The 15,145-nt window shown below is 41.0% G+C and overlaps 1 protein-coding gene across 1 annotated transcript; it reads left to right on the plus strand.

Annotated features, from left to right (window-relative positions):
* Positions 1 to 583: 583 nt before the first annotated feature.
* On the plus strand, positions 584 to 11,655 carry nipsnap1 (nipsnap homolog 1 (C. elegans); the record flags this gene model as incomplete). The annotated part of the gene is made up of 10 exons (XM_080755706.1): positions 584 to 663; positions 2,163 to 2,290; positions 3,926 to 3,971; positions 5,355 to 5,449; positions 6,177 to 6,247; positions 6,412 to 6,552; positions 9,439 to 9,470; positions 10,745 to 10,839; positions 10,970 to 11,053; positions 11,591 to 11,655. 10 exons carry the CDS (start codon positions 584 to 586, stop codon positions 11,653 to 11,655), a joined length of 837 nt encoding a protein of 278 aa, XP_080611832.1.
* Positions 11,656 to 15,145: the final 3,490 nt, after the last annotated feature.

A 15,145-nucleotide genomic window follows, 5' to 3' on the forward strand; every position in this document is an offset into this window, starting at 1 on the left:
ATCAGTGTGAGCTTGCAGATCAGCTATTTTTTTTATGCGTTAACCCATTTTGGGGGCGGGAACCCCTTTTGGTGTTAGCATTACATTATGCTTTAGCTATTTAAAAATAGCAGATCTACAAGCTCATAGCGCGCCACCGAGTGGCGCGCTACGAGCTTGTAGATCTGCTATTTTTGAAAAATCGAAGAACGACTGACATAGAAACATAGCTTTTTCAGAAAACTGTCATTTTCAAACAGACATTTTTTTAATCTGATCTCAGGTCAGACTAATTCAGCCGGGGACCCCTGGAAGCCCTCAAGGCCCCCCCCCCCCCCCCCCCCCGCCTTTGAGAACCACTGCCTCACAATAGTAGCCTATTATAGCCTATATTGATCAATGTATCGAGTCTAATCGATCACCTGCATATGGTCCCTAGCTGCTAATCAGCTTTTATGTATTTACCTATTTACCCACGTGTTCTAGAGATCTGTGGGGGTTGGTTAGGTTAGGGTTAAACATTAACCCTGGGCTCACCTCGACTCAGCAGTCAGAGAGAGAAGTTTGCCTGCATCATAAATATACTGTAGCCTACAGGAGAACGATGGCGGCCAGTTCTGCGTGGGTCAAAAACACTGCGGTTCTAAGAGGCTCCCTGGATCTGATGAAGGCCTCAACAACAAGGTAAGGTTCTACACCAACCGTCATTCATGCGTGCTACTTAACATTATATTATATAATATAACATTCCTATGCATGTCTATTTACAGCTGGCCGACTGATTTCTATAGTGCATGCACACACTAGTGGCCTCACAATGCACACTAATATGGTGCACAACACACGTGCCTGTTTTCAACAGCTGTTGAACCAGGCCTATACCGTAGAACTGACAGTGTGACTATAATATCTTAACAAGCAGTACTGTAATATGATCCTACAAATAGGTTGGCCTCCAAAACCTTGAGTGCTGATTTAACTGTTTGGTTATATATTTGTACACACTCAGAGGAGTTAATAGTATAGGCCTATATACTGAGTTTTTTATTATTATTGTGTAGCGTAGTACACTATAATCATTTGCCGGACAGCTGAACTTTGTCCTAAAGCTGCAATGACTGCTCCTATAGTCCTATTCAACAACCGTCCTGGACTGTGAGGATACTATAAGTGGGCCAAAACGTGTTAAGTTTCCTTTCCTCCGCTTAGTAAATTATGCTTACATTCGGTGGGTCCTCTCATCTGATCTGAGGTCGTAGTATTCGGATTGGATTGGGCAAAACACAAAGATTTTAATGATAATTTAACGTTAATATGGTGCCTGACACCCACAATATTAGACTGCAGTGTGGAAAGATGTGCAGTGCCAAAAATGCCCCAAAGGAGTGAGAACAAAAGGGTAAATGTAATCATTGTTACAGTATGTGCACATCTTGATTACACTAACATCATTTTGCAGGACGTTTATGTCTGCATGTGTGATCAATAACAAGATGATAAAATAATCAATTGATCACACGGCACAGTAATCTTATGGTTGTGAGAAAGATGCTGAGAAATATCTCTGCTTATCATTCCACATATCTTTGCAGACGATCAGTTAAGAATACTACTCTGTAGACCGTAATACAACAGTGTTGCATTTCGGGAGGAGACTGACTCATGTTTTGGAAGCCAGCAGGAGGCATCCATATAAAACATGAATAGATGGAGCAGTGTAATTTGCACCTTATTCATTCATATACTTTAGTTTACATACAGGGGTTCTCAACGTTATTAGCTGGGGGATCCCAAACTGACTGCAAGAATAACCTTAATAATAGAGAAAATATATCATAAATGAATATCTGAAACCAGATTTAATCATTATAAGGAAAGTTTATGTACTATGTAAAACTCTTAATTTCCATTTCCCAGCCATTCAGTTGCAAAAAAAAAAGAAAAACGACCCACGGGTTGAGAACCCCTGGTTTACAGCAACATCTAACCACATGAACCAATTATTTTGGAGCGTACACATTCAGTGAAAATCGACGACCTAGAAGCTCTGTTATGAACTTTTTCTATTTTAAATATTCCCCAAATATGGCAGGCACGCCAGGTTGCAACCCATGAATTGTCTATGCATGGTTGCCTTAAGCCTGCTGGAGTGCAACTTGTTTGTGTCATGTTTGTGACTGTAGGAGGCTTTCAGAGGGCAGTGACAGGGGCTGGTTCCGCTCGCTGTTTGTTCACAAAGTGGATGCCAGGACAGATGCCCACTCCAACCTGCTGTCCAAGAGGGAGACCAGCAACCTGTACAAAATACAATGTAGGCAGACACACACACACACACACACACACACACACACACACACACACGTCCTTCTCCTCCATTAGCAAGTAATAATAATAATAATAATACATTTTATTTATAAGACGCCTTTCAGGGCACTCAAGGTCGCCGTACAGGTTAAAAACAGTTGATACAAAAAACACAGTTAAAAGCAAAACAAAAACAGGGCACAGCTTGCAGAAGTCACAGAGGTCAGGTCAGCCATATGCCTGCCTAAACAGGTGGGTTTTGAGGTGACTTTTTCACTTCAAGGACCCGCGATTTGATTTGCATTATATTAGGCCACTGACCCCCATTTGTTTTTCCTTTTAATTTAATCTCTGGGACCCGTACGTTACACTGAAATATCCTCAGTGTTTATTTGACTCTATTTAACGAATTGATTTGATTATTTAAGATGAAAGGGTCAGTCACGCGAGAGAGACTGTGGAGTCGAAGAGTCGCTGCTTCTTCGCTTGGAAAGGATCGAGCCAGCTTAGGTGGTTCGGGCATCTGGTTAGGATGCCTCTCGGGTGTCTCCCTAGGGACGACACGACCCAACTACGGATAAGCGGTTAAAGATGGATGGATGGATGGAGGAATTTGATTATTTAATCGACAAATCTATAGAATATTGTTTGTTTTCAGATTGGTAAAGTTGAGAACTAAGCAGGCATTCTAATTTGTTGTTGGTTGTCCTAATACACTGGTAAAATTAAAGTGTTTACAAATAATTTATTCAGCATGAAAATTTTGGCAAAAACATCACCATATAGGTTTTGGACTGATTAATTATTTGACTATGAGGGGACAGCCTTGAACAGAGCAATTCACCCCTCTTGTTTTGCGACACACAGTAAAATCCTGTGTAAATATATCAATTTGTAACTGTACTTTAAATGTAACCAAATGGACAGGATTTTACTGTATGTTCGACAGAGGATTCAACTGAAAAACTTGATCCCAGCCTAACTGTGTGACAATCACTGTAAACGGTGAAGTCATTAATCATAATGTAATGTATTCTATATCATAATGAAATGTGTTATTATCATAATGCAATGTGCTATTATGATAACATAATATACAGCCCGCAGGGACATCAGAGAAAACTTTTTAACCCATTCTGAACGGTTAGCATCATGTTATGCTTTAGCTATTGAAAAAATAGCAGATCTACAAGCTCATAGCGCGCCACCAAGTCAAGTGGCGCGCTACGAGCTTGTAGGTCTGCTATTTTTTTTAAATCGAAGAACGACTGACATTTTTAGAATGTGATCTCGGGTCAGAATGGGTTAATCAGACCAGTGTGTGTCCAGTGGAAACCTCGTATGAATCTGATCTCAGGTCAGAATGGGTTAAGAGCTCAGCCCTGGGATATACTATTGGACTATACCAGGGGTCCTCAACTAGAAATGCTGAAGGTCCACTAATATTTTTGAGTGGTGCAACCATAGAGTATTAAAAGGATTAGAGACTGATCTGGTGCGAAGCTGTATTGAAAACAGTATACAGTATATATACTGTATATTCTTTGCATATAGAGGCAAAAGGTATACCTGCGTGAAATTGCTTTGGAGAATTGTGTATTTATTTGTATTTGTTTGTACTTTTTTCCTCATTGTCTTCCAGTTCACAATGTCAAACCAGAGTGTTTGGAAGCATATAACAGTCTAGAGTAAGTATACTGTGTTCTCTGTGTTTTACAGTGTCAATGTTTTCTAGAGAGACTTGTCCTTCTCCATCCTTTGCTGTAGCTTTCAGCCAAAGTGGATATCGATTGATTTTAAGTATTTACTAACAGTTACATTGTGCAGAATTACAGTACATTTCAAGCACAATGCAACTCAATTATTACTGTTAACTAGTCGGTGAGTGGACGACACCATACCATAAAGCGTTACACTTTGTTTACAAGAGGGTACACCATTTTCAATTCATCATAACAATTTAGAGACACGTATGCAATACAGTTTAACCCATTCTGACCGGGCACCCATTTTGGTGTTAGCATCATGTTATGCTTTACCTATTGAAAAATAGCAGATCTACAAGCTCATATCGCGCCACCGAGTGGCGCGATACGAGCTTGTAGGTCTGCTATTTTTGAAAAATTCGAAGAACGACTGACATTTTTAGAATCTGATCTCAGGTCAGAATGGGTTCATCAGACCAGTGTGTGTCCAGTGGAAACCTCGTATGAATCTGATCTCAGGTCAGAATGGGTTAAAGAAGTCTGCATAGAGTAGTCGAGCTTCATGCTAAATCCTTAGGGTTTAAGTCAACTTTCAGAGTTAAATGAACACAGGATAATTATTATTATTATTATTATTATTATTATTATAAAGCCACCCATAGTATATGACACCATTGTTTCAGAGTTAAATGAACACAGGATAAAGCCACCCATATTATATGACACCATTGTTTCAGAGTTAAATGAACACAGGATAAAGCCACCCATAGTATATGAGTTAAATGAACACAGGATAAAGCCACCCATAGTATATGAGTTAAATGAACACAGGATAAAGCCACCCATAGTATATGACACCATTGTTTAACACATTGTTTAACACATTGTTTAACACAGGATAAAGCCACCCATAGTATATGACACCATTGTTTGCCTAAAAAAATACATGGTTTTCAAGCCTGCAAATCTGTCCTTTGGCCTATAGCTGTCAATCATGCATCCCTTTTGGGAATGTCATTTTAGATGTATTTTCTACGTGAAACCAGGTATACCATACCATACCATCTTTATTTCTATAACACATTTAAATAACAAGTTGTACCAAAGTGCTTTACAATAAAAAAATAATAAAAATCACAACTTAATTTAAAAAACAATACAGTACACAGTTTCAACATCAAAAGCTCATACTATGCTTGGAAAAGCCAAAGAATAAAAATACGTCTTGAGGCGTGATTTAAACACCTGAAGAGTGGGGGCTTGTCTTATGTGCAGATATGAAGGTAGGCCTACTGTATGAAGTACGCTTTCTACAGTGTGTCTCCGCTGTTGTTTTGTTGTTCACCCACTCTTCTGTTAACTCAGGGCAGAGGTGCAAAACAAGCTTCATATTGACCAGGACTACCCATGTGAGGTCGTAGGAAGCTGGAATACCTGGTATGGAGAGCAAGACCAAGCTGGTAAGGACATGCAAGGCAGCCTGGTTGCCACAACTTGCCATATTATAAAACATCACTGTATATGTTTCTGCAGGTAGCAAAAACATTGAAACAGGATCCCAAATGTGTTGCCTGAATCAACATTCCTAGATGTGGACCAAATGTTGGACTGAATCCTAAATAGCAAATGTTCTTGTATGCCTTTCAAACCCTAAACACATCATATCATTTTGTATATCAATTCAATTTCAATTCAAGTGAGCTTTATTGGCATGAGAAAACATACGTTTTGATGAATTGAACACGGTGGACCCTCTTGTAAACAAGTGTAATGCTTAATTGGGTCGTCCACTCACAGTTAACACTTCTTTATATTGAGTTTGTGCTTGAAATGTACTGTAATTCTGCAAACTGCATTTCAATCAATCAAACAAACGTTTACATTGTAAGACACACACACACACACACACACACACACACACACACACACACACACACAACACACACACACACACACACACACACACACACACACACACACACACACACACACACACACACACACACACACACACACACACACACACACACACACACACACACACACACACACACACCTTTAAAAATAACCATTACATTTACTGGAAACTCCCAAGAGCAACACTGGTCATTGTTTTTGGCTGTGTGTGGGTGGCTATCATGTCATTTCAAAGTGCATCAGTGACATCTGCTGTTTGCTTTTTGCAAGTGCACCTGTGGCGCTACAGAGGAGGCTACCCAGCCTTGACTGAGTGCCTGAACAAACTGAACAATAACAAGGTATAAACTATAAAGTGTGTCTATTCCAAAATCAACACAAATTAAAAGCATAATTATGCAATATAAACAATGAACTATAATGGCCATCTTTAGGGGTCATTATGTATTGTTTTTATACTGAATTATGCACTACTTTTTGACATTTTCTCTATTCCTCCCTGAAGGAGTATTTGGAGTTTCGTAAGGAGAGGGCTAAGATGTTGATTTCCAGACAGAACCAGCTGCTTCTAGAGTTCAGCTTCTGGAATGAACCCCTGCCCAGACCGGGGCCCAACATCTATGAAATGCGCTCATACAAACTCAAGGTATTTACAACCTCTGGACAAAAGACATGCACTGTACCTTAACGTGGTTGGTTGGTTTATTGATTGATTGATTGATTGGTTGATTTATTGATTGAAAATTTGATTCCACAGTATATGCAGAACATGGATACATGTCAAACAAAGTTTAAAAAGCAGGTGGCTGGCGCACATCCAGTTATTTGCTCCAACATTTCAAACAAAAGCACAACTCAATATAAAACTGTTGTGGATGACACCATGATAAAGCACTACACTTGTCCACCATTTTCAATCCATTAGAACATTTAGATATAAAATAAACATATAAAGGAAGTAAAAAGGGAAAAACATTTACAGAAAGGGGGGTGGAGGGGGGGGGGGGGGGGTTCAGACTTTACGTGGCCACTGGGCCAGTTTCAAATAGAGTCATTTGAAGGAGTCAAGGGATTCACATGTCTTAATGGCTGTTGGTAGGGCGTTCCACATTTTGGTGGCATAGGAGCGAAATTAATTTAGTCCCTTGTTTGTGCCGAATCTGGGTTGCACATGGTTTGTTTGAACTCCCTCTGGTGTTGTGGGTGTGGACTTTGTTGACATTAAGGAAGTATTTAGACAGGTACATGGGCATCTTGGTGGTGGTGTAGCGAATCTTGTGGACCAAACCCATTGCAAGATGCTGTACTCTGTCGTCGACCCTAAGCCATTCCTGCCTGTCAAAATGGGCAGGGGTGATGTTGGTTCGGGGAGTGGAAACATAATCGCACTGTTTGGAGACTATAGACAATAGGCATATGGGGTGTACAAACTGTACATAGTAAAATTGTGAGAGCTCAGCTAGCATACTGTACTTGGAGAGTGTACAAATGGAACTAAGTATGGAGCCTTTCTCAGAGTATGTGTCTCCACAGAGTCCACACTTTCAGTTATAGTCCCAGACTCACTCTAGGTCGTCCTCAGACGAGCCCTCCATCGTCGTTTCCAGTCATCCCGGTTCTCCATACATCTGACCAGTTCGTTGGTACTTTGCGCTCCTGCGTCGTTCTTGAGTACATCCACGTATGTTAGCGTTGGACGTCCTCGTGACCGGTGCCCGTGTGTTGGTTCCCACAGCACTAGTTTACTGGCTGGCAGCTCTTGGTGTCTTTGGCAGTGTCCTGCTAGTCTCATTCTCCTGGCTGCTATTTTCTGGGTCACCCTTGGCATTCCATCATACAGAGTTGTGTTTGTAACATGTGTGCTCTTATTGATGTTGAGTACTGCCCGCAACATTCTGGTGTAGCACCCATCGAGAGACTTCTGCAGGGTTGGCTTCAAGACTCCCAACATTATAAAGAAATTGAATGGGAACAGTTTAGCTTTGTGTGGATCATCTCCGACTACATGTGGCCTGCTTGCGACAACTATGATGTCACAAGTCATCTCCGTATCTATGACCTAATGACGTAAATATATGACTCCAAATGTAGGCGAGGCTTCAGCCAAATCCCAGTGCGCCGTTGACTTATCTTCAACTCTCCTCTTTAACCCATTCTGACCTGAGATCAGATTCATACGAGGTTTCCACTGGACACACACTGGGTCTGATTAACCCATTCTGACCTGAGATCAGATTCTAAAAATGTCAGTCGTTCTTCGAATTTTTCAAAAATAGCAGACCTACAAGCTCGTATCGCGCCACTCGGTGGCGCGCTATGAGCTTGTAGATCTGCTATTTTTCAATAGCTAAAGCATAACATGATGCCAACACCAAAATGGGTGCCCGGTCAGAATGGGTTAAATAAATATAAATAAAAGTGTTTTGGCCAAACGAGGGGAAAACAAGTACAATATGTATGTCCTATACCCCGTCTCCCACAAGAGTGCAGAAATATCTAGAGCTATACTGTAATACTGAAAGGTCGTCTGCATTGAGCTTATATAAATGCCTCCGCATACCACTTGTCAACCTGCATGGTGTCCTATAGCCTAGCTCTGGTCCATAGCTCTAATGCGTTTCATTGGGCAGAATCGTAGAAGCAGTAGAAGGCTATGGACCAGCCTACTACCCGACCACAGGATCTACAGTATATTTCTCAATGGAAGAACAGGGAGAAACAACTGCGGATGTGCAAGTTTTATCAACACAGGCCTCTTTTATGCATACAGAAGAAAAATAAAGAAAAAAGAAACACCAAAAATTAGGGGTGCACGATTATGAAATTATGACCAATATCCGATCTGCGATTATTTGCAGGGTCATATCTGCCGATACCGATTCTGATATTATACAGAGGACCACAATGGCAACAAGCCTAGGGGCTTATTGGCCCAAAGCCTGTTCATTAAGTATTCAATCAATCAATACATACCATAATACTTTCCCAAGTGTCTGTTTTCACAACTGAATGACTATAATGAATGAGATGAGTACACACATTAAATGTAATTTAAAATGTATTTATTTTTTGCTGTTGAAAACCGATTAAATAATCTGTAATTTTCCGATAATTATTCCCGATACCGATATGGCATTTTTATGGCCAATATGGCCAATTCCGATTATGCTACCGATTAATCGTGAATCCCCACCAAAGATGTTTTGGATTGCACAGCTTTTTAACTGTTTCACGGTCAACTATGGTAAAATCCTCTGTCTGATGATGTTTCCCATAACATAGTTTTCAGTTTTCTTGTATGGTAAACATGGAATGTATATTTAGTACTCCTGTAAACTGGTTTTACTGCCACGGTTCAAATCATAGTGGTTCTATTGTATGTGTGCTGTGTGGTATAGCCTACAGTACACACTTCGTGCTTTGCAGATTCATCCATGCCATCCAAACCTGTGTCTGCTTATACCTGAAGTGATGCAATTCACATTCTTTTGTGTTCAATGTTTTTTCAACCTTCCCCTTTTCTCTGTTGCAGCCAGGAACCATGATTGAATGGGGCAATCACTGGTATGCATCAGAGACACTTTGTTGGACTGCACTAGGGGACATGCTTCCACATACATGTAACGTGGTGTTGGACTACACTAAGGAACATGCTTCCACATACATGTAATGTGGTGTTGGACTACACTAGGGGACATGCTTCCACATACATGTAATGTGGTGTTGGACTACACTAGGGGACATGCTTCCACATACATGTAATGTGGTGTTGGACTACACTAGGGAACATGCTTCGACATACATGTAACGTGGTGTTGGACTACACTAGGGGACATGCTTCCACATACATGTAACGTGGTGTTGGACTACACTAGGGTCATGCTTCCACATACATGTAATGTGTTGTTGGACTACACTAGGGAACATGCTTCCACATACATGTAACGTGTTATGAACCAAAAAGCCTGTCTTAATGAAAACTTTGTCATAATGATAGTGTGTGGCAGTGTTGTTCGTCGACTACCTTTTTTCACTGATGAAAACTAAATGGAAACTAAATGAAAACTAAGCTATGGTGACTAAAACTATGACTAAATATAGATGTGTCGATTTAGTCAACAAATAAAAACTAGACTAAAATGTTATAAAGGGATTAGTGGACAACAGATCCAGTACAAGTCATTTTACACTTGGTCCATGCTGAAAATAGCAGATGGCATCAAGGCCCGCCAAAATACATTTTAGTCGAATAAATCAACTGTAGATTTAGTCGACTAAAATTGTATATTTAGTGAAAACTATTCAAAAGACAAACTAAAATCTTTTTTTTTCACTCCCAATTTACAAAATGAATAATAAAATATATTTGTATAAGTTTGTATTTAATCGCTGCAGCTGCATTACTTACTAGCCTGTTTTACCATTCTACAGTTTTATACCTGTACGGTAAAACAAACTCAAAATCATAGTTTTTCAAAGCCCTTTATATTAAACACATATAAGTTACAAAACGCTATACAGTTGAGACCAACAGAACTCACATTGCTACATGCAAGGTGTTACAGACATTCAATAGCCAGCAGGGGGAGCTGCTGGCATATTTTATTCTTCTAAAGCTCCATTTATATGCAAACGTCCACCTTACTTCATCATAATACTTCAACACAACCAATCTATGTTTTGCTTATAATAGGTATAACATTTTGAATGTGGTTAAGGTGGCATATACTGTAGGTACATTAGTGCAAATGTACCTACAGTATATGCCACTAATAGCAATAATGTTCATAATATAATGCCTAAAAATCACCTTTTGTTGTTGTTTTTTCTAATAACAGGGCGAGAGCCATCGAACACAGACAAGAGAATCACGAAGCAGTGGGCGGGTTCTTTTCTCAGATAGGTGACCTGTATGTTGTGCATCACCTGTGGGGTGAGTGTACCTGTGTGTGTGTGTGTGTGTGTGTGTGTGTGTGTGTGTGTGTGTGTGTGTGTGTGAGAGAGAAAGAGAGAGAGAAACACAGAGAGGTTTTGCATAAAATTCGTGTTGTTTTTCTATAAAGCTTACGAAAGCCTCCAGTCCAGAGAGGACACCAGGAAGTTGGCGTGGCTAAAGGAAGGATGGGCTTCCAACGTGTATAATACAGGTACTGTTAATCTCACTACCACACACCCACACAGAGCCTCCCAAGTGGAAGTTATAAAGTGAGTCAGCCCACAGGTGCACGATCAAGCTTCTAGTACTGTACATTAACCGTGGTTACACTCAATTGAATTGGTTTCATTGCAACCTTTATCATCCAGTATACGCACCACTGTCAGGTTTGGACAGTTTCAAATCCTCTGGGCATGTCATAATTGCCAATATGGTGAAAATACGCGAAGATTCATGCAGTCAAAACATTGTGCCACGTTGTGATGTTGTAGATCTTCTATTTTGATGCAGGCCTACAATAAACTAGATCCTCAAAACAAGGCCCTCCGGCTTTTGCAATCCGGGGCCCTTTAAGCTTAAGCTCCCTCAATATTATATTATGGTAACTCTTCTATTAGATGGCTCTGGTGATTGTAACTAAAAGTATATAATGTGTCAAAATGCTCCCAAATAAATTCTCTCATGCCTGTGTTGATTCTGAATGCTAAACACAGCATGTTTCTATCTGTCTGTCTCTCTCTCTCCTCAGTGCCTTTGATTACAAGCATGGAGTCCAGGATAATGATTCCCACCAAGAGCTCACCGTTGCATTGACCCACCAAGAGCTCACCGTTGCATTGACCCACCAAGAGCTCACCGTTGCATTGAAGAGATATGGGGCTGTATTTTGCGTGTCTTAAGTACCAGGTCTTATTACCTAACTTGAGTAAACTAAAGACCTGGAGGCGTGATCAATGCCATTTGGCCACTCAGAATAGCCAAATGGCATTGATCACGCCTCCAGGTCTTTAGTTTACTCAAGTTAGGGAATAAGACCTGGTACTTAAGACACGCAAAATACAGCCCATGGAGTCCAGCGCTATACTGTTATGGGCCTATACTGCTGTGGGCTACCTGGTCCGCTCCTTTTTCCCTCTCCAGACTCCACCAAACATCTTCACTGAACATAGACGATCACAACGTGACCTTGTAAAATCAGCTACGGTATTTTCACATGTTCACTTGAGAATAATTAAGGGACACTGCAGTGGTTAAGGACCGAAGCATTTATGTTTGTTGCTGACCCTGACCTAACATTTGAAACTGTGATAATGTGATATATGATACACTGGCTGATCAAAACAGTTCTGAGACATATACATTTATTTATCATTTATAATGTATCATTATGTGGTTATTTACTTATTTTTAAGTAATCTCCCTCAAATTATATGTATTTATGCGATGTTCCTGCCACTGTCGGAGGCAATTCTGTCTTCAACTGTAACACGTGCGTGCCATAACACATCTAAATGGTCACACATATGGTTGGTTGGAATTCCATCGATCAAATCTCTTTCCGTTCAGCTTAATTATTTTTCTAATTATTTGATCGGCCCAAAACGACGTGTTTATTGTCATGATTTGTCACAACAAGAGTAGGCTTTGTCCGAGGCTTAAAAGGTCTTGAAATAAATACTTTTTGAAACTGTCTATGGGAAAAATGAATGGAGATCGTTATTCTCTTCCGGGCCTGTCGTCAAGGGTGCCTGGCCCCCCTCCGCCATAGCGAGAAAAGATAAGTTGTTTTTGTTTTCGTTGGGTACTTTTTTTTTTTTCTTTTTTTTTACAGTTTGCTAATAAACACAGTGGTACGATTTCAGTTCACAACAAACGAAAAGCAAAGCTTTTGCACACCTACAAACGACAGGTGCGTAGGAGAGGGAACGGTGCCCCAAAATTGAACAAGGACAAAACAACCGCACACTGTCTTCAAATGCAGTGACCACCATTTATTAGGGAAATAGCAACGTTTGGGCCTATGCAGCCTTCATCAGGCTATCTTTATCTTTATAAAGATAGCCTGATGAAGGCCGCATAGGCCCAAACGTTGCTATTTCCCTAATAAATGGTGGTCACTGCATTTGAAGACAGTGTGCGGTTGTTTTGTCCTAGTCACAACAAACAGTCATGACTTGTTTCACTTGTCTTCTAAAGTAGCTCTGGCCCCCTTGACACATTTTAAGAACTTAACCAGGCAGGTTAAAACAAAAGCCACCTGATTTTGAATGCCTGAACTGCAAACGTAAAAGGGGACAGGCACGCGGCCCACCCCCCCACCACCACCCCCCCCTCCGGACAGTCAGGACACCAAAGTTTGACCAAATGGGGGAGGGGAGCTCAGAGGGGCTATTTTGTGGTTACAAATTCTTCAAGGGTGCCCGAGGCCGAGACCAGCGGGACCCCCACATACATGACGTTGCTGTGTGTGTGTGTGTGTGTGTGTGTGTGTGTGTGTGTGTGTGTGTGTGCGTGCGTACATGCGTGCATCTCAGGAACCATAGGTCAAGTTGGTGTTCTGATTGTTTCAGCGAATACCAAACGACCCTTTACCAACTCGCCCCTGCGAGATGTTTTAATGTAGTTAAAGGACAACTTTAGTTTTTTTCAACCACGGTTCATGTTTTAGGTTGTTATTAGAGAGTAAGTAAAAGAATGAGTTTTAATTTCTTTTCATTTGCTGCTTTCTTTCGTTTTAGGATTTAGCTGTTTTTTGACAGGGGCATTCGAGCATGGGGCTAAATATGTATTTAAAAAGAAAATGTCATAGCGATTTATTATTTTATTATTTAATATAGTCCTACAAGACCCCAAGAAATTACATCTGGCCACAACAGATCACAGGATCTACTGAATGTGAAGGTAGCCTACTGGGGAAAGCCACTGTGTGTCATATAGGCTCAATATGTCAGTTTGACACATTCAGTAGATCCTGTGATCTTTTGTGGCCAGATGTAATTTATTTACTATAGTAGGGCTATAGTAAAGAATAAAAAAAGAAATCGCTATAAAAATGTGTGAAGAAATACATATTTAGCCCCATGCTCCAATGCCCCCCCCCCCCCCCCCCCCCTTGTCAAAACCAGCTAAAATCCCTAAAACGAAATGAAATGAAAAAGAAGTACACTCACCTTTTACTTTCTAATAACAACCTATAATATCGTATCTATAAATGCACCGAGTCTCTGTTTGTACGTCCGTAATCCACGTAACTCGAGAACGGTTCGCCGCACCGACTTCTAATTCGGCGTTCCACACCACCACAGGTGCAGTGCTCGCCACAAAAGGCCTCTGCCCAGGCTCTGGACAGGGCCAAAATCAGCCAATTGATCACACCTGATCACCCCTATAGATCGCCATATATGGAGCTGGCCTGTTCTGACATCTGCATATAGACATATTTGGGCGTGCCTGACAAAGAACTCCACATACACTCCATATTTGGGCATAAAAGGGGGACAAACATGGCATAACCTTTCAAATGGGGGGTGAAATTAGTTTAGAAATGGCTGGTCCTTGACATGAAAACGTTTGGGAGCCACTTAAAGGGCCACTTCACCCCTTTTGCAACCAGATCTTATTTTAATGATGTTTGGGAGACAAGATACACTTTCCTGGGGGTTTTTTTGCGTGGGTAATAATGTGTTTTTAGATATTTCAGCATTTCAAAGTGTCCATACACGTAGGTTCCATGATGTCATGGACACTGGGCTCACTTCCTTCCTGGACTACAATTCCCATAATGCTTTGGTCCACTGCTCCTCCTTGTGGATAGGGAGAGGGCTGTCCAGGCAGGCAGTGTGTAGTGTCCAACCATGACATCATGGAGCCCAATGAATGAGCCCATGGACACTTTGAAATACTGAAATATCTAAAAACACATATGTATCTGGTTGCTAAAGGGGTGAAGTGGCCCTTTAACGGATCTACACTACAAACATGCTGTCTACAGATACTCATCTGGTAACCTGTAGCCCCAATATGTTCCCTCAGTCCCTACCTTAGAGTTAGCTCTGCTCCATAGCTCTAATGCGTTGCTTATAATTGTCTAAATGGAAGAGATATGGACCAGAGCTAGCTACAAACATGCTGTCTACTAGTCTACAGACAGTCATCTGGTTAGCTGTAGCTTTAAGAAAAGGGGGTGTGCTGTAGTCCCATCTGAGGCTGTCTTTAATTTGAATATACAGTAGTTGAGGGGAGCTGGAGTCGGATTACGTCGGATGTTTTTCTCCCCCGACCGGCCGCAGCGACACTACACTAC

This window comes from Protomyctophum bolini (assembly GCF_963924005.1).
Source record: "Protomyctophum bolini genome assembly, chromosome: 22".
NCBI classification, from domain to species: Eukaryota; Metazoa; Chordata; class Actinopteri; order Myctophiformes; family Myctophidae; genus Protomyctophum; species Protomyctophum bolini.